The following is a 23802-nucleotide window of genomic DNA, read 5'->3' on the forward strand; positions in this document are numbered from 1 at the left end:
CAGAGAGCACATGGATGATACAGCAGAGGATTGGGAGAATGTCATGTGGTCAGATGAAACCAAAGTAGAACTTTTTGGTATAAACTCAACTCGTCGTGTTTGAAGGAAGAAGAATACTGAGTTGCATCCCAAGAACACCATACCTACTGTGAAGCATGGGGGTGGAAACATCATGCTATGGGGCTGTTTTTCTGCCAAGGGGACAGGACGACTGATCCGTGTTAAGGACAGAATGAATGGGGCCATGTATCGTGAGATTTTGAGCCAAAACCTCCTTCCATCAGTGAGAACTTTGAAGATGAAACGAGGCTGGGTCTTCCAACATGACAATGATCCAAAACACACCGCCCGGGCAACAAAGGAGTGGCTCCGTAAGAAGCATTTGAAAGTCCTGGAGTGGCCTAGCCAGTCTCCAGACCTCAACCCCATAGAAAATCTGTGGCGGGAGTTGAAAGTCCGTGTTGCTCGGCGACAGCCCCAAAACATCACTGCTCTCGAGAAGATCTGCATGGAGGAATGGGCCAAAATACCAGCTACTGTGTGTGCAAACCTGGTAAAGACCTATAGTAAACGTTTGACCTCTGTTATTGCCAACAAAGGTTATGTTACAAAGTATTGAGTTGTATTTTTGTTATTGACCAAATACTTATTTTCCACCCTGATTTACGAATAAATTCTTTACAAATCCTACCATGTGGATTCATGGATTTTTTTTTCACATTCTGTCTCTCACAGTTGAAGTGTACCTCTGGTGCAAATTACTGACCTCTGTCATCATTTTAGGTGGGGGAACTTGCACAATCGGTGGCTGACTAAATACTTTTTTGCCCCACTGTATATCTGTCTTAACAAGCCATTGAAAACATTTCACTTCCAAAGTGACTGGTGAATGTGTATATTCTTCTGTACCCAGCTGTTATATATGGAACTGACATTTTGTTTTAATGGTTTAATGGTCTTACGTTGATGAAAGTTTCATGTTCTTGACTTTCTCTACAGCGTGTTCATCTGCTAGGCCAACATGGCAACCCAGAGCCAGGAGAGTTCTGTAATGGGCAATAACACAATCACAAAGAAAAGTGTGAATGGGATGTGCAGATGCTTGTTATGAATTTCAACAATAACTGATGCTCCTGCAACGTCCAAAGAAAACTTACTAATATATATGATGAAATTTCAAATTTCACTGCACTGATACATTACTTGAGAGTTTCCAGAGACATCTGTAGATTGTAGCTTCGTTCCTGTTCAGGAAGCTTGGAGAACTCCACCAGACATGGGTGCTGCCGCTTATTATCATCCCGCACCTCAAGCACACATGCAAAGAAAAAAGAAAAGTTTAGGGCAGCCAGGACACTAATAGTAACCAAGCTGTAGCTAAATACATAACATATCTGATGTCATGTATTTTTATAGCGAAAATATTCATCGGTTCATTCTGACAATATTCAAATAAAGAAAAGGATCAACAGTATTTCATTGAAGGCTCTGGAGCAACAAGAGCTGAACCAACAGACTGAAGAACAGTGTCTTCCTGGACGCTAAAAGTGACCGGCTAAAAAGCTTAGTGACCGGCAGCTTCTGTTACCTACAGTCACAGTTAACCTTTGCATTGTCCATGGTACACAACTTTATACACTTAGAAACTGACCTGCAATTTCTAAATCTTGTGATATATCTTCTATATCTTAATAATTTCACACTTGCTCTGGCCTCTTTATCCTTCAAGTTAGAGAGTCAGTATCTTTCTGCGCAGTATCTTTGCTATTCCTAGGACTGCACTATTCTGGTGCAGTCTCTCGTGTTCTAGTGTTTGTTCTCTCTGTTGGATGTCATTCCTGGGATCTGCTGGAGACACTTGCTCAGTTTGGGGTCACTGCACCAAGTGCTCCCATTAGCATGGGGGCCACTGGTAGGATTTCTCAATATCAGCCATTTCTTCTGTCTGCTGATGGTACATGCCGTGCAGGGGCCTGTTCTTTCACGAACGTGTTGCTTCAAAGGATAGCTGCAGATTTCTGTCAGGATCTGCAGATTATACAGTACATATAAAATGTTCACGTTTCTCCAACGTTGTCTTCCCAACAGTTTCACTGGATGGCCAGGAAGCGTTCGCGATGTCTTCTCTGGCGCTGATAATTGGCGTCTGTCTTGTGTCAGTGACGTAAAAGACGGATTTAATGCGACGTGACCATCAAGCAGCAGTCGCTTTCTGAAACATCAGATATGTATCGGATTCAGCACCACATACGAAAGTGACCCAGATCGGATTGGAAAATATTGGATTTGTGCCGTTCACACTGTCACACCATGATTGGATAGATGGGTCGCATAGGGTCAGAAAAGTCGGATTTGAAGTGCTTTCGCCTGCAGTGTGAACGTAGTCTTAGTGTTGCAGTCTCACGGTGCTGAACTTGGGGTGAAACCCTCCAAGCATGGTAAGCAGCATCCTTCTCTTGATGTCAGTGGCTTCTATTGCTTCCTTTGGCCAACTTATATTCCAGCAGGGTAACTGATCAACTGTAGGGCATAGCTATTGATTGCCCGGATCTTGTTCTTCCTATTCAGCTCTCCTCAGGACTTGCCTTATCTTCTGCAGATATTTGGTGGTTCCAGCTTTCCTAGTGGCCTTTTGATTGTTCCCATTTGCATGTGGGATTCCAAGGTACTTGTACCTTTCCTCGATGTCTGCAGTTCTGTTCTCCACATCCCCATCGAATTTCTGATGAAGATGCTCAGGGTCCTGTTGATCTTGTACAGTTTTGGGCATTCCAGAATCCAGGTGTGAAGCACTAAGTCGTAGGCTTTCTGGTAGTGCACAGGTTAGTCTGGTCTTATAACCATAACCGGTGCTCTATCTGTCAGTAGCTGGTGGGGGGAGGGGATGATGACATCTCCCCCATGACCTGATGTCCTGGCTCTCCCTTGCTGTAGCATTTGTGTTGCACTCATCAATCTCTAGCTGTGATAGCAGTTGCTTCTTCTGTATGTTGGAACACTGAGCTACTGCTACAGGTGCTGAAGAATCTATCAGCCCCAAATCCTCTTTATGTAACCTGTTTAGCTGGGATTACATGCATAGCAGCAGTCCACCAGGTATTATGTACAGGTATTCGTTTTCATTTAATAATACTCACTGCACCATAGATCCAGCCTAATTCGATCTTGTTCATCACCCAGAGTTCATGGATGTTTTCTGCTAGTTTTTCTCTGATCCTTTCCAGGTGAGGTGGCAAAATAATCTGAACAAAAAACAAACAGCGTTTCAGTTACTGGTTATGGTTAAGGGAAAAAAAACTTTATTGAATGACTTCAAAAATAATTAAAAAGTGAACTTAAATCAAGTGTGTTATTGAGAAAAATGGAGCAAGACATTTCTGACCTGGCTGGTGTCTACAGGTATAGGGGTGAATGCTGCCTGGCTCAAAGTGACAGTCGGTCCCAGCAGGTCTCTGGTGGCAGTCTGATCCTGACTAGCCTCCAGTTTCAGTTTCTCCCTGGGCAACACTGCTTCATAGCAAGGGGCATAACCAGGAGGAGGGAGGAACTTAAACTCCCCATGACGCCCACCGAGGAGGAATCGCACCCTGCAGGTGAAACAGGAAAGTTTGTGAAAACCAGAAAACAGCCCAGTGGCAGCGCTCCTGGGACCGACATTTATGTGATAGATCTGGGACAAAAATTGCCTTAGGCATTCAAATTTGGGATGTCAGTGATGATGATGATGATGATGATATAAAAAGAAAGGTACCAAAAACATGTGAGTTAGTCAGCCTGCTACAGTTGTGCTATTTGTCTTCATATTGCTGACCAATTAATATACTGTTACATTTTCGGACAGTGACAGAGTTTTTGGTACTCTTGCCTCCGTACACACCATTGTGAGTTTTAAGTCAAGCGATCAAGATCCAATGAACCCTTTCACTAATACTGGTCACTATTGGACAGCTATTCAAAGGCTGTTTTCTTGTATTTGTGTCAGTGTGGATGGTATACTTGCACATAAACCACTACATTGGACACTGATGTGTCACTCCATACCTGCCACTCACTGGCCGTTTAATGTTACTGTAGATCAGGGGTCGGCAACCCTGGGCACACGTGATTTTTTTTTTTTTTAGTAACTATAAACAATGAAAGGTGGTGGATTGGCCAGGTGCTGGCAGATGTGTAAAAATATCTCAGTTGTTTGGTGGTGGCTATGGCGGAGCTTCCACAGAGGCCAGCAGGTGGATGAGGGAAAGGGGAGGCAGGAGGAGGAGAGACCCGAGGCGGCCGCCGGTCCGAGTGTCAGGTGAACTGAACTTCAGGTAAGAAGTTATGACCTGCAGTCTATCTGGGTCAGATATAAACCAAGTTTAGGTGCAGTTTATTTTCGTTGTGCTGACTTTTTACAGTCAGTTACAATAACTCGTACTAGCTAGCCAGCTTGACGGAGTTTCTATACAGCTGGGTGGTGCTATGATGTTACTGATAGTGAACTTTATTTTATTCATAGGGTTAGTTAGTAGAGTTGCCAACCGTCCCGTAAAAACTGAATTGTCTCGTATTCAGAAAAAATATTACGCGTTTCGTATTGAGGTGAAAAGGAGCACAGTTTGTCCCGGACTTCAGCTAGGATGGAAAAAGACACAAAGCTGGAGTTATTCTGTGTCTTTATGCTGTCAGCTGCCTCTTCTCCTCTCATTCTCTCCCCTCCCTCTCCTGTTTCTACTTCAATCATGAAACTGATCAATGATCAGCTGATCGGCTTTTCTGTCACAAGTCCCATCTCTCTTGTTTGTTTATCGCTCACTCTGATGCAAAATTTATAGAAATGTACAGAAATTATACATATACCAACAAGACAGTGTACATCACTGTCACAACAGCGTCTGTTTTCATACAAAGGCTTTATGGCTTTAATACCTGGTGGGTTGGTCTCGTCAAAATGCCCGGGCCCATTTTGTGTCCCAGTCCAGCCTTGGGCACGACACGCAGTGAAATAATCTGATAAGGTGCATTAAAAAATAAATGGCCAGCGGTGCACATCGCAAATTAGCTCGCATACACACATTAGTTGTGCTGCTTCTTAATGACAGTATCTTAGCTAACAACCCAACTACCAGATTCGACTTGTAATTGGCTAAAAATAACTTAGCCTACTGGTAAGAGGGACGTTGCTAGCTGGCAGTTTTTTCAAGCGATGTTGAAATTTCCACATTCCAACATTTCAAAAGCTTCAGGCAGCACAGCATCAGCACCACGGAAATACATTCAAAGACTGAATTTACAATGAGTTTTCGGGACTTTCAGGTGTATGGACCAATGTTTTCTTTTCTGATCAAACCAGAAAGCTTTAATGAGTAGTTGGATTTGTCTCGCATTAACTGGCTCGACACAGAGGACATCAAAATGCAGCTGATTGAACTGAAAAGCTTGACTCTGTGTAACTGTCTTCAGAACATTGCAGAGGCCTTATTGACAGTATTTGGCTCTACATATCTGTGTGAGCAGATTTTCTCTCACATGAAGATTGTCCTCAGGTAGCCTCTGAATGCTGGACACTCGGAGACCTGTGTCTCTGAGTGGGAGACCAGAGATCACATTAACATGTGTGTCTCTATATTAACAAACATGCCATATTGGCCCAGTTTATTATTTCGCATCATTGTTATGAGGAGACCATAAATAGCATTTGCATTTTCTGTTGTATTTGCTGTTATGAGTTCTTGTTATGGATAAAAAGTCTTTTTTTGTTTCAAAATAGCTGATAACTATTCGCTGATAGCTGCCAACATCTGCAAACAAATATAATTCTAGAAAGTGGTTCTATATAGTGTGTAACTGTTAATATGGAGCGTTATTAAATTTATTGCTAATGCAGTCATATGGCACACTGACTTCTGAGGAAATTTTAGATGGCACTCATCATCAGAAAGGTTGCCGACCCCTGCTATAGATGTATGACGTGTTTCATTGTAATGATTGTCATTTAACCCCTGCCATGCATGAATTATGACAACCTCAATCAGGATTTTTTCTTAAGTATTTTTTATTCATCTTTTAATGCCTAAAGATGAATTAAAATACTTAAGAAAAAATCCTGATTGAGGTTGTCATAATTCATGCATGGCAGGGTTAAAGTGCTGACATTGAGCCTTTCAGGGGTTTAACAAAAATAGGTTCATTGCATTGACTGACGAGGAATTTTATGCATAGCTCCCATTTTCGTGGGCGCAGAAGTATTTGGGAAAATTAACATCATTTGTTTTTAATACTTATATTAACATTCATTTGCTTTACTAGGTTGAGATAAAGTGACTGACTTGGCCAGTAAAGAATATTCTATATGTGACGAGACATTAGTTTGTAGGTTTGAACCCCTATATATTGAAAATTCCAGCTAAAAGCTAAATACCAAATCTACAGGGTGGGCCATTTCTATGGATACAGCGTAATAACATGGGAATGGTTGGTGATATTAAAGTCCTGTTTGTGGCACATTAGTATATGTGAGGGGGCAAACTCCTCAAGATGGGTGGTGACCATGGTGGCCATTTAGAAGTCGGCCATCTTGGATACAACTTTTGTTTTTTCAATAGGAAGAGGGCCATGTGACACATCAAACTTATTGGTAATGTCACAAGAAAAACAATGGTGTGCTTGGTTTCAGCGTAACTTTATAAATCCCAGTGATATCACATAATTGTTGTCCTAATATAACAACAACCCCACTGATAACTTTTGTAAGACACTCATCAGGCAGTTACTGTAATAGTCTCAGAAGTATGCTACGCTGTTTTTAGGACAACAATCACTCTACAAAATCAGGATGTGCATGTAAGTTGTGCTTATAGTCATTATACAGTTGCAAATCCATTTTAAAAGACAAAAATAAAGCAAGCTTCATGGAGAACAAAGACAATAACTCTGTTATCATGCTGTGTTGATGAGCTTCAGTGTAACACTGACTTGACCCCAGCAGAGAAGCTCGCCACTGGGAAGAAAAGGCCATCAGAGTTGAAGTTCTCAAACATGCCCTGAACTGGCTGGCCATTGATTCTGAAGGAGATACTGGGCACACTGAGGTCCAGGCAGCAGCTCACCACATCTTCTGATCGAAGGAGATGCTGATTGGGTGAGCTAACAGTCCGCGCAATGCAGCCTGCACAGGATACACAGAAGTGCAGCGAGAAACAGTTTAGTTTGATTCCAGTCTGAACTGTTTAAGTACAAAACGACATCAGAGTTTATACCAGGACATTTTTCCATTATGGTTTTTGCTTTTACTTTACAGAGTATTTCCTACGTTATTGTGATCCATGGATGTGATCCATCCATCCATGTTTTCTTTTTTTCTTTTTGGCCTTTTTCAGCAGAAAAAACATCTTGCAGGCACTTTGCATAACTGTCCAACAGTTAAAAAAAAACATAGTTTCATACAAAGATCTTTTCCTTTTTTAAAATCTATTTCTGTGCATTTTAAAATAAATAAATAAAAGGATCCATAACTCGAAAGTGTCCTAAAAATGGCGAACGTGGTTCAGGGGGTTGGGACCTTCCGGCTTGTAACCAGAAGGTTGTCGGTTCAATCCCCAGCTCTGTCTGTATTGGTCGTTGTGTCCTTGGGCAAGACACTTCACCTACTGCCTACTGGTGTTGGCCAGAGGGGCCGATGGCGCGATATGGCAGCCTCGCTTCTGTCAGTCTGCTCCAGGGCAGCTGTGGCTACAACTGTAGCTACCTCCACCAGTGTGTGAATGTGAGAGTGAATGAATAGTGGCATTGTAAAGCACTTTGAGGCTCTTGAAAAGTGCTATATAAATCCATTATTATTATTAAAATGTACACCGTATTGGTGCTTTCTGATATGATGTTAAATTAATAGCTGAATTAACAGCTGTAAGCTGCTCAGTTCTTGAGGCAGCACAGCACTCTCACACCTAAAGATTGTGACCACTATAGTCCACATTCAGTAGTCTCACATTTCAATGGGAAAACATACTGGCAACTGCCAGTGCCACCCTTCAGTCTCCTGTTAGACACACCTATGGTATTAATTTCAAAATCTTGCTTATTCTTGAGATATCACATTCACAAGATTTTCAGAAAACATTAGTTGAGATCAGTGAGATTCTAGGAGGTCCTGCCATCCTCCAATTTGAAAATCCTAGGTGACTTCCATCACGAGTTATTGTATTCACAGTATTTTGACCTTTAGGTTGAGGTTACTGAGTAGATACAACTATGGTATTAATTTAAAGCTCCTACATTACATTACCTCCTACTACCTTCTAGGGCTGAGGGGTAAAATGATTCTGCACAGACTTTCATTATCAGTGAGTTAGTAATCAAAATCACTCCATCTTTGTACACACACACTGGACACACACAGCTCACCTGACCAAAGATGGAGTCCATCAAAGCCATAGGAATAGAGGTCATCACCCACCCCGTTGCCTCCCCACCCCTCTCCTCCACTGGGGTACGGTGCATAGCCATTGGTGTTGCCCCAACCCACCCTGAGGTGAGTGGCCTCTGCTGTGACAAATGGCAAAACCTGATCCACAATCAGCTCGTAGTACCACTTCCTGTACTGGGCAGAGCCCTCACTGACGCCCAAAAAGATGTTGGGTCGCATGCTGTTGGAGTGAATGAATGTCAGTGAGTAGGTAAATCCATTACTGACATGGGATTCCACAATCCAACCATTGCAAATGTTTGTATTTGTTTACCTGCTTATGTGGTTGATCAGGCGGGTCTGCAGTAATAAATCTCTTCCTGGCAGCAGGTTGTCACAGATCAGGTGCTGGTTAGAGCGCACTGCCACGCCGTGACACACACACAGTGAACACAGCACGTCTAGAACCTAAACGGTATTTATAAACAAGACGGATAAGATGTTATTGTCTCTACGATATAAAGAGGCACAAGTAAACAGGTAGTGACATCTATACTGAACTGCTGAAAAGGTCAGTGGTGGCTGGAGACACCACAGAGGGCTCAGAGCGTCCGTTCAGTCTGTATTTCTGACTGAAACCTACTACAATGAACACATGAGTATCAGGACTGTACCATGGAGCAGTGGGAAAAGGTGGCCTGGTTTTCTTTGACATCTGGTGACAACCCAGTGCATTTAGCTGTTACTCAAAGAAATGATGGGAAACACTGCAAGCTGGCACAGGCAGTGTGATGACACAAGAAACTTTTGGTCCTTAATGGTAACAGTATTCCCTGATGGCAATAACTTTTCCCATCAGGATAATGCTCCTTGATACTAAATGATTTCAACACAACAAAAGGTCCAGGGTGTGGATCTTCGGTGCGATACACTGCAACAAGTTAGATCCATGGAGGCCTTACAACAAAGTACTGAGTGAAAGGATCTGCTGCTAACATATTGAGTGTGTTAGCAGGATGTATGTTAAGTAAGAGCTTTTAATGAGCATAAGATGGACCTAAAAAAATATTAGATTGCTTGTTTTAAACACCATGTATAGATGTTCAGACTTTAATGTGATTGGTACTACATCCATGCTTCAGCATGAAAAAAGGGTGAAATAACAAGGCAGAGTCATAAAACCTATCTCGCCAGACGTAATAAGGAGAAGTCGTCCTGCAACAGAGGGTCTGACCTCACAGAGTCCTGTTTTCAACATCATGGAGTCAAATAAAGAAACAACACATACCGACAGAATCTAAATCAACAGAATAACCAAGGCAAGCTATCCAAAGAACAGCCTTTCTACCTATAAAAAATGATGCAAGTGTACCAGGGATAACTAGGCTTTAAAATATACTATCATCATCACCAGTTTGTGTTTGTGGGTAAGTAAGTGCCCGTACCTTGTGGTTCCGACCATGTTTGTCCAACAGAGATATGATAGACTTGATATGTTCCTCTTTGATTATGTTAAGTGCTTCAGGACTCTCCACCAGTACACAGTGAAGCACCTCCAATATACCTGTAATTGAAAAATAAGGTGCAGTGTGACGATAACTTGATTCAAAACCACAGTTCACAAAAAGCTAAGAGTCGGTTTTACTGTCAAAGTTTGGAGAACCGATAATGGCTGTACAGGTCCCAAAGCTAAGAGCAGAGGCAACTAGCTTACTCATCACTCAGCTCTACATCTTACTGTCGTTAGATATGTAAAATAATGATGTAAATTTTATCTGTCAAAGTGGAAATACTTCTAAACATACAGGACACCACTAAAAGATTGAATTACAAATGCAACTAGAGCAAATAGAGAAAATAAATAAAATGTTAAAAGTGCTTTTTAAATATTTCTTTTTTAAGTTATTTAAATATTGTTCGATTAATTTGCAACTGATTTCTGTACATTTTTATCGATGTATTGCCAGATCATAACAACAGAGTAGTTAATGCCTTTTTGTATTTTGTAATCGTCGATTCTGGTGTATTTCTCTCCGTCTTCACTTTCTTCCCTTTTGAATGTATGATTTGTTAAACCTGCTGGTTCATGTTGGACATCATCATCCTGTTTATAGTCTTTTCTCTTGCCTGCCCTTTGACTGTTTCCAGGTTCCTTCTACCTGTGGTTTGTTACAAGTCATCACAAAGCAGGTTACACTGTAAGGTAAAGACAGTGTCACAGGTAGACTCTAAATCATCAGAATGTGAGTACTAGGTAGACTACCCCATATGCTGGTCGTTGCCGTGGTTTCTCTGCTGTGTTTTTGTTGTTTTTCTTCAGCAGATTTTCACTGTTTTTGCTCTCTCTCCATCTGCTTCTCTATTTTTCTTTCCCTCTCCTTCTGTGAACTTTGTGCTCAACTTCTCTTTCTTTCCTCTTTTTCTTTTCCATCCCCCAGTTTTGTCCATTGTAATTGTAATAACTCAAAAATCCTAATAAAGTTCTAATAAAATATGACTACCAGGTAGACCATTATGGCAAGCGGTCCACTTGGGAAAGTAAATCTGTTGGGCATTTTGGTCTTCTCACGACAGTTCTGATTGGACAAGAACAAAAAAAAACCTGTAGTCACGCCTTACTTTTTGATAGGTCCATCCACTTGACGACTTACTTTCTCTGTTTAATTCAACCTCCTTAGAGATCCTTGATTTCATTGCTTAACTCACAACCAGGAGTCAAAAACATAAAACTAAGCCTTGGTTCAATAATGCCACCAGAGGACTCAGACACGTGTGTAGAAAAACTGACCGAACATGTGTCTTTTGATAACTTTGAATCTTTGTTAAATTATCAGAAGACTGTAAGAGCAGCAAAAAGAAGTGTTTCTCTAAGATCGTGGCTAACAACTGTCACAGACTCGTACTGTACTTACTGTGATTAACTCTGTTCTTAATTCTCCTACTGCTGCTCCTCTTATAGCATTGCAGGCAAGTCTTCAGCAATAGGATCACAGACTTCAGGTCTCATATTGTCCCTCCTGTTGCTGACTCATCTGTTTGAAAAGCCACTTTTATTCTCTGGCTTTTAAATCAGAATGAGTTCTGTACTCATTTCATTCTTACTTTCTTAAATTATGACATCTTTTCCTCTGTTGTTATCTCATTTGATTATTTTAGACGTACAGCACTTTGGTGAACAGCCGTTGTTTTAAATGTGCTAAATAAATAAATTCGACTCTGTCCTGTTCGTTTCCTATTATTTATTTATCTGTAAACGACACCAACATTTAACTGTAGTCGGTGTAATTCATCAGCATGTTTTTCCACCGTTCACTTGTGGGTTTACCTCAACCAACTCAGCAACACAGCAACAAACTCTGCTGACTCTTGTGTTCTTTGTTTATTAAATTCTGGATCCTTTTTATGTTTAAAGCAGCTTTATTGTGTTTTGGTGAGCAAAGCCTGAATCCAACTTACCCAGTTTCCACAGTGCACTGCGCTCATATAAACCTTCAGTTCATCCATGATCCGACTAAGAGAAAACCCCTCATTGCTCAGAATTTCAGTTGGTTCCCACTATCATCCCACTATCATATTGCTGATTCAGTAATATAAACTTGGAAGCTTAAGGCACAGTCATGTTTCTAACAGCTGAAAAGGTGGCTTCTTGTTAAATTAGCTGAAACCTTTTACGAGGTGATTAAATTGACTTGTCATCTGATGTCAACTGCTTTTTCTACGTAACATCCATTTGTATGTAACCAAGGCATTTCTGAGAATGTGTACTTTGACTTCAGCACCTCTTTTACATAACCATAAAATATATTATACCATGTAAAAGACAAGCTAACCTACCAGAGCAAGCCTCCAGTCGCTCCAGTCTGCTAATGAGCCAGTCCAGTGAACCAGAGAACTGGGCACAGTTCTTCCTGTTCCCTCTGATGAGTGCAGCTAGAAAGATGAAAATAAGTTGAGAGAAGTGACATGATATCAAGAGGTGTAACAACAGTAACATAGAAAACTCTTACTGAGCCCACATGTCACCTGTCTCTGTCCTCTGATCCCTTTCTGAATGAATCTCTGAGCATTTGTCATCTCTTAAAATAACCTGATTGTCTTCAGGTCTAATATGTAGTTTTAGGTGAGTGGAATTACAATTTGAGTTATTGCATCTTTTCTGTGCTTCTGTCTGTGCGCTTGTTTACCCAGTAGCTGGTAGAGGGAGTTGAGAATGGCGCTCCAGGCCTCTCCAGCCTCCTTTCCAACTGCCTCCGCAAAATGAGCTGCACTACTGTAGACATGAAGCCGATCAATGCACTCCAAGACCAGGCTGATCATCCCCTAGAAATATGAAAACTGTTGTTTTTACTTTATTCACCTGAAATGAGCTCTACAAAACAGAGTGTAGTCACAGAAAAGTTAGGAAATAAAAGCAAATTGAATGCCGTTAAATCATTCTATGGATTTGGATATAGATAATGTGACCAAGCTAATATCTGAGTTGAAAAACACAGACGTGCCAAAAAAACTGCATTTCCTCTAATGGCCACTGGAAGCTCGAAGTGTGTCAATTTCTCTCCAAGTAAACAGGAGCAAAACGCATGTTTACAAGTTAGTAGAGAAATGGTTTGGGCCACTGTGAATATTTTCAGCCACTATGGACACAATGTGAAAGCAAACATGATATAATTGGCAGTTCTTTGAGCAACAGTTTCACAGACATGGATTGTGTCATTAAAAGAAAACAATTCGTGTATACAGTAAAGTAATTGATTCATCTTTTCTTTTTCTTCTTAAAATAACATTTTAGACATTAAATATTCCAACATGTTCCATCATTAGAAATAAACCACTACAAAATTCACTGGGGGTGGATGTACTGTATGTATGTACTGAGGCAGAATATATAAATATATTAGACTAAATCTTTAAAATTGGAAGCAAAAACTGTTAAAAATGATCTGAAGTTAGTTTGTAAACACACATATGTCCAAGTGCACCCTACCTCTTCCTGAAAGAGGTTCTGACGGTTCTTCAGAGCTCGCAGTCGGTTCTGTTTGTCTTCATGTTCTAGGTGATCTCCAGGCGGTTGGAAATAACCTATTAGATCCTGGAGGCTCAGGCTAACTGAGTCTATTGGCAGATCCAAAGTAAAGCTCCTTCCTTTCTTTCTTAGTATGTCCAGACCCCTGGGAAATACAGAATGGAGGATGTCAGTCATGCTATAAACTAGAGAAGCGGAAAATGTCACCTTGTGTTACGCAAGTTTAGCATGTTCTGCTGCAAGAGTGTGAATGTAGATGCAAATGAGAAAGAAACTAAAATGTGCCGATCCCTCTCCTCAGCCTAATCACTGATTTGATGTTTCTCTTGTGTTGAAGTCATAAACACAGAAAGACAGAAAGATTGTCTGAAGGATTCCTTCATTTTTTGCATCCTTGTCTTCTAGATGACCCCAGAAATTAACCTGCAATTTTAAAGATTATCTCAATTCCCAAAATGAAAAGAGAGGAAGACTTGGAAGAAGAGTCGTTCACAAGGATCCAGAAGTCAGACCTTTATTGATTTGGATGAAAATGGAATGAAGCATGTTAATACAGGTGGGTTTTTCTCAGTGTGACGATATGTCTGTGGATTACAGCTGACAAACAATAAAGAAAAAATGTTTAAATATGGTTTTGGCCATCGTGACATCAACTAGTTGGCAAAGTCCCATTGTGGAGCTTTACACTGAGCATATTCACCGTGTTAGCTTTTTGAAACAGACATCAAAGCATGACCAAGTGACATGTCTGACTGAAACCTCACACACGAGAGACTGAGGGGTTGGAAAAGAAATCTCTCAGCTGTCTAATCAGATTAGTAATCCTATGGGGTTGCAGAGTCTGTGTTAAGGCTGTTTCGGGGTTAGTTGACCGTGACAAGCTTGTCAGTGTGAGCTGATCATTCGTTAACACGTCCTTTGTGCTGTGTTTTTCTTTGATGTAGTACAGCTCAAACTCATTTTCTGGAATTATTGTTTAACCCTCTCAGGCTCAAATTAAACTTTTTGTTGCTAATGCACAACCAAGTCCTGCAGTCGTACTTCTGAGTAAAAAAAAACAAAAAAAACAAAAAAAATATGTATGTGGGGTAATCGGGTTGTTAGTTTTTAACTGTTGCAAATCGGCAACGCCTGCCTTGAGAGGGTTAAGATGTAGGGCATCAATTGAAATGTCTTATAAGTAGACCTGATATTGTAAAAATACACATTCAGCATATAATAGCCCCATAAAGTATAAAACAAATTGCATTAAATGACAACACTGTTACAGAGGGGTGGAGAGGGGTTTGGAGACTCTGTAAATCCAGCTCGGCTTGTTGTTTTCACGTACAAAAAGAAGAAGAGCAACAGATCGTCCAAGTCTCACAGAAACCTGATCTCAACAACATGACTGACAGTAATCCACAGGTGAACATTCTCCTCGATAGCTGTGGTCCCAGATGGTATTATAGTAACTGGTGGGTCCATAACAGCCAGGAACAACATTCTACTTAACTGATGTAGGGCTGAACTTCTACTTGTACCAAGATTCTATTCAAATGTCTACTGACTACGTTGAATGAACATGTGACAAAGCATTTGTCTATGCGTCCAATGTGTAGGTTCTTAACATACTTATCATCTTGGCAGTTCCCCTCAGCACTTCAGCCTTACTTTCCCAGTCATTTGGTAACTCTTCCCTATCACCCAGAACCTATTTCAACTTCTCCCTGCACTCGTTGCAATATTCTTCCTTCTCCAGCATCCTGTGGCTTTTTCTTCTTGATTTCCAGAGTGGAGTCAAATCCCACAGTCCCTGTAGTCTCCAATCCCTTAACCCACTGAATGCATGATTCCAGTTTACACTCCGAATTCTGAATCTTATACCATTGTTACAAAGATGATGGTCAGTTGTCTAAAATATACTGGACACTCTCCAAAATAGATGAATCAATATGCCCTCCTATTGCAAAATGGGAGGCAGATTTATCAGTCAGCTTAGACCAAAGTCTCTGGTCTCAGATATGTTTAAAAGATTTTAAATAGATTAGAAATAACATGAAATGACATCCCAATGTCTACAATTAATACAATACAAAATACAACATAGAGTGCTCTATACAGGTTAATGAATCAAGGTTTTTACCATCTTTTGCTGGTGGCCTCTGCTCTTGAGGAGTCCACTCTGCAGGTGGAGAAGATGTAGCAGAGGTGGAGGATGAACTCAGCCTCAGTGTCTATTGTCCTATGCAGTGTATGACTGAATGTTGGGGTGGGTGTGGTTGGGCCTGGGGCCCCTGCCCTTGGTAGATCCCCCCCCCTCCCCATCCCCAGTTGCCTCCCTCCTTCCTTGGATCCTCCATTGAGGCACAGGTGTGTTACTGAGGTGTAGGGGAGACATTCCTCCTCTGTCCCCTCCTGGCCACCTGCGCCTCAGTTTTATTCCACAACTTAGACATTTGTATTACTTACACTCTCATTACACATTCATATTGGGCCTCGGGGGTTTGGCACACTGAAGGGCGTCCAGAGGACGGTCTGTTTATTCAGCCTCACCTCTGGTGCTGGTGCCCACCTCTCATTTTTAAATATATGTAGACAATATGTGTTCTAGGGAGGGGCCGTGCTGACACCAAGTGTTGTCTGGCAGAAGGTTTTTGGCACCATGCTACTCGCCTGCTTAAAATGCATTTTAGAACAGCATGCATCAACACCACATATGGGTGGGCGGAGTGAGGCATGGGGTCTTAGTGTACCACGTTCATTTTTGTGTGTCTCCATGTTGGGTGAGTGCGTGAGTCTTTGTATATGTGTGCATGATGGTGGAAACACATATTAGTGTCTGTGTCTCATTCTCTTGGAACATATCAAGCCCCCCCAGGTGTGGGCCCGTTTCTTTTAATTTTACTTAATTACAAAAGAGTTGTAAAAGAAAAATAAAATACATTTTACATTTACTTAGGCTCTATTTACATTTTATGAAACAGGTAAATGTATTACACCAAAATAAATCAGGGAGGAACAAATAAGTTAATACAACTTTATATTGATTGTTTTGTGTATCTTAAATCAACTTTCAGTGCAGTTGTTCTGTCAGGTATACTAAGACAAGTGAAAATTTGCAAAACAAAATTCTATGCCCAAAAAAGTAAATCACAAATTTCTACTTCTTTGTTAATAAAATGCAATATGAATAATTTCTTCAGTTCTCGCTCTGGATATAATTTTCTTTACACTGGTCCAATATTGCATAGAGAAAATCAACAGTTACATACAAGGTACTGTCGAGAGAGGTGGGATTGAAAAGGATTGAAGTGGACCTGGCTTATCTCTCATCTGAGAGAGTGTAAAAAGACTTAACATCTAGACTTTTATCTTAAAAGTGATACAGAGCTGTATTATAAACCGACCTGACTTCAGATATGCGGAAGAAAATGGCTGGATGATATATTATTCTGTTATTTTAGATTTTAACTTTTATCGAAGCGGTCGTCATAAGTTGTCAAACAGCACAATGCACCGCACTTTTCAGTTGCAATTTATTAGGTTTTCAGATGTTAATTCATCATTTTAGTAACACATTAACATGAACGTAGTAACATGTTTTCATATCATATTTAACACCGGTTTATTTTAAAGTGTTTTTTTTCTTCATTGATAATGCACAATGTGACATTAAAGCAGCACAATTTAACATTAAAGAATATGAAGAATATGATAAATGGTTTAAGCTGCCTGTTATTGGTTTTTAACATTTTCCATTAAATGAACATCCCTTTTACTTTATCTTTTTTTTTAATCGATAGAAAAATCAGATGTTTTTTACAATAGCTTCTCTTAAAGTTCTGGTGATCATTTTCAGAGCCGTTCATGGTCAGATACATCACTATATTAGTAAATTTCTTCATTCATAGGTAACTGCCATGTCTCTGAGATCAGCTGATCACTTGTTGTTGGCTGTTTGTCTAAGTTACAGAGAAGAGGAGACTGTGCTTTTGGAGTTGTAGACACCCGGGACACCAGGTTTCAAAACTTGCTTCCATTGGACTCACGATCTATGGAAAGTGTTGAAAGCTTCTAAAAGAAGCAAGTGGAATTGTGTAGGATTGGCTTTATTTAGTTTTATGAATTTAAACTGTTTTAATTCTTGCATTTTACTTTGTATTGTAAAGCACTTTATGACTTTTGTCCTGTATAAATACAAATGTTGGTTATCAAACATTAGGTCTCTCTCTTCTAAAACCCTGTTAATAAATAACATTGATTTATTCCGCCTTACAAAAAGTTTGTTACTGCAGGATGATTTTGTCAGCTTAAGTGAATCAACACCAGGAGGGGGAGTAGCAGCAATCATCAACTCCAGCTTATTAATCAACCACAGAACAACAGAGTTATAATTAGGGATGGATATTGATAAGATTTTCACGATTCCGATTCCATTTTCGATTCTGTTTAACGATTAGATTCTTTATCGATTCTCTTAGCGATTCTTTTTTAAAAAGGTCGAATAGCTTAGAACTTTGTTTTATATCTTCTCTTTGAACAAGATAGAAATTTAGGAGTAACATTGTCATGGTCCGCGGCCCGCCGTCCGAGGAGCTGATGGGATGCCCACGCCCACCCCCACGTATGCTGCTATTTCCCCGCGCCCCAATAATTCTTTTCCTTTTTCTGTTGCAGCCTCCCACAGTCCCGTTTTCGGCGTTCCTGCGCGACTCATCTCCCGGTCCCTTGGTTTCTCTAGTTTCACACGTGTTTTCCTTCTACCCTCCCGGGACACCTTCAGTTAAAATGAAGTTTATTTTCTCGTACTCCTGTGTGTGTTGGCTCTGCTTCTGGGTCCAGCTTGTGCGCTGAACTTCGGTTCATGACAAACATGGCCTTACAAACCCAGCAGTGAGATCTTAAGAGATCCACAGCCTACGGCTCTTCAATGGGGTGTCACAGGGTCCCCAGGAAAAAAAATTGCAAATGTAAAATAATAAAATAAATATTCTTCTGTAGCAATAACAAAGTATAACATAAATTATTCTGTAGCAATTACACAAGAATATCCAGTAATGTCCCTGCCTACAATTAAACACATTCACTTACCAAAAATCGGGGGGATCTGCTGTGGCAAATGGTGCAAGCCTTTTACCACAAACTTAATCACTGCTCGGTGACATTCGTCTATCCTGGCCTGAAAGGAGTAGTGATGGTAAATTTGATTCTTTTTACTGAATCGAGTTTTAATGAGTCACTCACCAAAGTGAATCGGATTTTTGGGTCATTTGATTCACTGAGTCAGTTGACCAGAGAGTTCAAAAAATTTACATTTTCACTCAAACTTAATTTGTTTCTCTTTTCATGTAAATTCCCCTGCTAAGATGAATGATTCTAAAAGAAAACAACTATTTTATAGAGCAAAAAAGAGCAAAAACATTTCTAAAATTAAGAAATTTCCTATCAAAATTGCTTAATAAACATTTATTTTGTTTATTTTTATTTTATTAGTATTTTCCTTAAATGTGTCAAATATATATTTTCTCATCTAAATGTCCACTGAGCTGTGAGCCAGGGGGCGGTAATGTGCCTTAACATTGGTTGCCAACCAAGAAGAAGAAGGAGCTGTGAGCCAGGAGGGAGGGGGTGAGTGAGTGAGTGAGTGAGTGAGGGATTTGTTCGCTCTATGATTCAGCACAGGAGGGAGGGGGTTAGTTAATCCTGAGTGATTCGCTTACGCTGACGATTCAGCAGAGGAGGGAGGGGGTTAGTGAGTCCTGAGTGATTCGCTTAGGCTTACGATTCAGCACAGGAGGGAGGGGGTTAGTGAGTGAGTGAGTGATTCGTTCGCTCTATGATTCAGCACAGAAGGGAGGGGGTGAGTAGCTCAAATGTGCTGTTAGCATGTTAGCAGAGCGATGCTACTGTGAACCGAGGAGCTATTGTCTTGATGTGAACTTCTTCTTCAGAGCAAAAATGTTTTTGTTACGATACTGGATGTTGTGTTTTTCTCCACAATTTTAATTATAAGCTAGATATATTGCTGCTAACAGCAACAGGGATGAGTCAGTGAGTCAGTTGGGCTTGTGAATCATGATTCATGAGTCAGTAAAGTGATTCTCGAGTATTGAACGATTCGTTCATGATTCGCGCATCACTAGAAAGGAGATGCTACCGGTAGACTGCAGCGAGAACTGCCAGTCTGAGCCAGCCAGACTCTGTCTCTCTCATCATGGTCACCTAAACGCACAGTAATGGCAGGTTTTGTAATAAGGCAGATCGCGCTAACATAATATGCACTGTTAGTTGATTATTTACCTGCCGCATTAACGGGAGAGGACGTGCAAACGTTACCGCTGCTGCTGGGTTGAGATTCACGAGTCCGGAGCGGAATTAAAAACATGACATTCAAGGTTATCACGTGTTTTGTGAGCAAATGCTTTCGCATATTCGTAGTGTTTCCTCCCTTAAATGAAATATCTACTTTGCAAGTACTGCAAGTTGCCCTGTTGTCATCCATTCTCGTAAAGTATAATCAAACTTTTGAGCGTTTGAGCCGCCGTGTTTCCTGCCAGGTAAATGACACTCCGCAACGTGATGACGTCAGGGTATCGTTTGCAAAAATGGCAAACAATTCCAAGGGATTGAAACAGTGGGAACCGGTTCTCAACAAGAACCAGTTTTCGATACCCATCCCTAGTTATAATTCAAAAAGTTGAAAGCCTGAAATGAAAAAACTGTTCTGTTTGTTGTATCTGAATACTATGGATTCTCTGTAAAAGAAAGCCTCAAATCAGAAGTACTTGACTCCCTGGTATAATTCTCAAACACGCACCTTAAAGCAAATAACTCATAAACAGGAGAGGGAATGGCGTCTCACTAATTTAGAAGATCATCATTTAGCCTGGAGAAATACTTTGTTGCTCTATTTTTTAAAAAGCCCTCTTTTAAAGCTAGAATATGTTACTATTCATCACTGATAGAAGAAAATAAGGACAACTCTAGGTTTCTCTTCAGCACTGTAGCCAGGCTGACAAAAAGTTAGAACTCTGTTGGACCAAGAATTCCTTTAACCTTAACTATTAATGACTTCATCCATTATTTAGACTCTTTTTCTCCAAATGATCTTTTTGAGTTAACTTAAACAATTACTTCTTGTCTTTTAGACCCCATTCCTACAAGCCTCCTTTAAAAAGTCCTCCCACTTAATGCTTCAATCTTAAATATGATCAACCTATCTCTATTCATGGACTATGCACCACAAGCCAAATGATCTTCTTGTGACAGTGAACTCATCTCTGTGCTTGTCCCTCTAGGCCTCAGTGCAGGGTTCAACACTGTCGACGATAATAATTTACTGTGATTTGAGCATGCTGTAAGTATTAAAGGTACTCCGCTGCAGTGATTCGAATCATATCTATCTAATAGACTACAATTTGTTCATGGATATGGGGAGTCTTAATTACTTCCACAGAGCTAGCTTGATCTATCCATGACACCAGTAAACATGCACCAATTACTTAAAATGTCCTGAAGACATAAAGACCTGGATGACCTCTAATTTTCTGCTTCTGAATCCAGATAAAACTTATGTTATTGTACTTGGGCCTAACAATCTAAGACACATGGTGTAACCAGATGGTAGTCACCACAGTAACCGAACCTTTTTCATTCAACTTGTAACTCACCAGTTTCAGAGGAAAGTTGTTTCTTAATCCACTTAACACTGTCCTATAAATCACTTAAGAATAAAAAAGGCATCAAACTCAAAAAATGACCCAGTATTATTTCTGTACATAACAGGCAACTAACAAATTTCAACTGTATGTTTGCAAAACAAATTTTGTGATATTTGGTTCCATTTCTTTAGTTGAATCTATGAAAAACGCCAAAGATCAGACAGTTTGACAGACATTAAATAGTGTTTTTGGACCAACAAGGCAATTTTAAAAGAGGTCTTAGCTGAAAACTTGACATATTTCAACATGGTGTGCAGTAAACCCTTAAAAAAAACTGCAGATGCAGGTGCTCAGGACGCTCTCTATAGTCCCTCTGTAGAACATGGTGAGAATGGATGATGGGAAATGGGCTTTTATCAGCTTCCACAGGAAGTAGAGACGCTGTTGGGCCTTCTTGGTTAAGGAGCTGGTTTTGAGGGACCAGGAGAGGTTCTCCGCCAGGTGGACACCAAGGAATATGGTGCTCTTGATGACCTCGGATCCATCGATGTTAAGAGGACAGTGATTTCTCTGTGCTCTCCTAAGGTCAACAATTATCTCTTTTGTTTTCTCCACATTCAGAGACAGGTTGTTGACTCTACACCAGTCCGTTAGCTGTCACACTTCCTCTCTGTATGCTGACTCGTCGCTCGTGCTGATGAGACCCATCACAGTCGTGTCATTGGCAAACTTGATGATGTGGTTCCAACTGTGCATTGCTGCACAGTGACATGTCAGCAGAGGAAACAGCAGTGGGCTGAGCACACAGCTCTGAGGGGCTCCAGTGCTCAGTGTGGTGGTGCTGGAGATGGACTGTCTGAGGTCTCTCTGTCAGAAAGTCCAGGATCCAGTTGCAGAGGGGGGTGTTCAGGCCCAACGGGCTCAGTTTTCCAGTCAGGTGCTGAGGAATGATTGTGCTGAATGCTGAACTGAAATTTATGTACAGCATCCACACATATGTGTCTTTGTTTTCCAGTTGGGTGAGGGCGAGATATAGGGTGGTGGCGATGGCATCATCTGTTGATCAGGTGGGACAATAGGTGAACTGCAGTGGGTCCAATGTGGGTGGCAGCTGGGTCCTAATGTGCCTTATGACAAGTCTCTCGAAACACTTCATCATGATGGGTGTGAGTGCAACAGGACGGTAGTTATTGAGGCAGTACACTGAGGACTTCTTTGGCACAGGAACGATGGTGGTGGCCTTGAGGCACGTTGGAATGAAAGCAGTGCTATGAGAGAGGTTGAAGATGTCAGTGAGGACATCTAGCAGCTGGTCTGCACATTCTCTGAGCACTCTTCCAGGGATGTTATCTGGACCAGCAGTCTTCCATGGGTTAACTCTTTGAAGAGTTCTCACATCAGACGAGGTCAGAACCTGGTCGTTGTGAGGTGGGGTGATCTTCCTCACCATCACGCTGTTCTGAGCATCAAACCGTGCATAGAAGTTGCTCAGTGCATCTGGTAGGGAGGCGTCACTATCACAGGCAGGTGTCGTCTACCTGTAGTTGGTGATGCCCTGGATGCCCTGCCACATGCGCCGCGTATCACCACTGTCCTGGAAGTGGCTGTGGATTCTTCAGCCATGCGCGCATTTCGCTGCTCTGATGGCTCGAGGCAGTTTGGCCCTCACTGTTCCCCGGGCCACCTTGTCACCTGTTTTGAAGGCGGAGTCTCGAGTCTTTAACAGCACACGCACCTCTGCAGTGGTCCACATTTTCTGGTCTGGTATTATGATAGTGATGAAGTCAGTGACATGATCAATCCACTTGCAATGTTGCTGGTCACAGATGATGTGTACTCCTCCAAGTTGGTGCAATCGCTATTTGTACCAGCCTCCCTGAACATGTCCCAGTCAGTGTGCTCAAAACAGTCCTGAAGAGCAGAGAGAGCTCCAGCAGGCCAGGTTCTCACCTGTCTCAGAACCAGTTTGCAACGTCTGACGAGCAGTCTGTAACAGACAAGTGGCCAGAATATGCGAGATGGGGGAGGGGCCTCGCTGGGTGCAGAATGAGAATGTTTGTGTAAACAAGATCGAAATACACTAATACACTAATCATGATCGTGTGCACAGCGTCTCTCTATGTCTGTCTCCACGTTGGTTGAGTGTGGAGTAAGTGCATATGAGAGCATGAGGGTGGGAATGGATGTTTGTATCTGTGTGTGCCTGTATGTCTGTGTCTATATGTCAGGTTGGGTATCAGACGCCACCTCTCTGGGGACATCTCAGGCCCTCCAAGGTTTGGAGGCCTATCTCCACCCACCACCACTTCCCCTGCCAGTGGCAGACGCCCTCAGACATCGGTGCGTTGGTGGTTCTTTGTGTCCGGGGATGGGCGTCCGGGTACACACCGGCTCACTCCTTGGCGGCCGCTTATCGGGGCCTGGAGCCTGGGGCTCGCTCGGGCCACTTCGGAGGTCACTCAGGCACGGCTGGCTGCCGGCGGAGCTCACGGGCGCGTCACTGCAACCCCCCCTGGCTTCTGCTCCGCGGCTGCTGAGTGAGCCCTCATCTGGGACTCTCCTCAGCTCTTTCCGGGACAGTGGCGCGGCTGCCCCTCTGGTGGTCTTCCTTGGTCTCTTGTGTTCTGGGGGCCTCTGGATGTCTGGAGTTTTGATCTCCTCCATACCTGCTTCATGCCCTGGAGGACGGGGCTGTGGCCCCCCCACACCCTCTAGCAGATCATTACATGAAGGAACCTTTTAAAAACAAGCGC

At 41.7% G+C, this 23802-nt stretch overlaps 1 protein-coding gene across 1 annotated transcript in view; it reads right to left on the reverse strand.

Annotated features, from left to right (window-relative positions):
- The window catches only part of ryr2a (ryanodine receptor 2a (cardiac)), a 311203-nt gene that overhangs the window by 190956 nt on the left and 96445 nt on the right, over positions 1 to 23802 (reverse strand). Inside the window, exons 13-23 of the mRNA XM_026177557.2 lie at positions 13368 to 13551; positions 12568 to 12703; positions 12218 to 12313; positions 9829 to 9947; positions 8718 to 8851; positions 8383 to 8624; positions 6955 to 7147; positions 3383 to 3587; positions 3138 to 3242; positions 1204 to 1307; positions 963 to 1046 (exon numbers count right to left, since the gene is read on the reverse strand). Of these exons, the coding sequence (XP_026033342.2) occupies positions 963 to 1046; positions 1204 to 1307; positions 3138 to 3242; positions 3383 to 3587; positions 6955 to 7147; positions 8383 to 8624; positions 8718 to 8851; positions 9829 to 9947; positions 12218 to 12313; positions 12568 to 12703; positions 13368 to 13551 (1602 nt within the window). The remainder of the gene's footprint in view (positions 1 to 962; positions 1047 to 1203; positions 1308 to 3137; positions 3243 to 3382; positions 3588 to 6954; positions 7148 to 8382; positions 8625 to 8717; positions 8852 to 9828; positions 9948 to 12217; positions 12314 to 12567; positions 12704 to 13367; positions 13552 to 23802) is intronic.

Source organism: Astatotilapia calliptera, chromosome 8 (assembly GCF_964374335.1).
Source record: "Astatotilapia calliptera chromosome 8, fAstCal68.1, whole genome shotgun sequence".
Lineage (NCBI taxonomy): Eukaryota > Metazoa > Chordata > Actinopteri > Cichliformes > Cichlidae > Astatotilapia > Astatotilapia calliptera.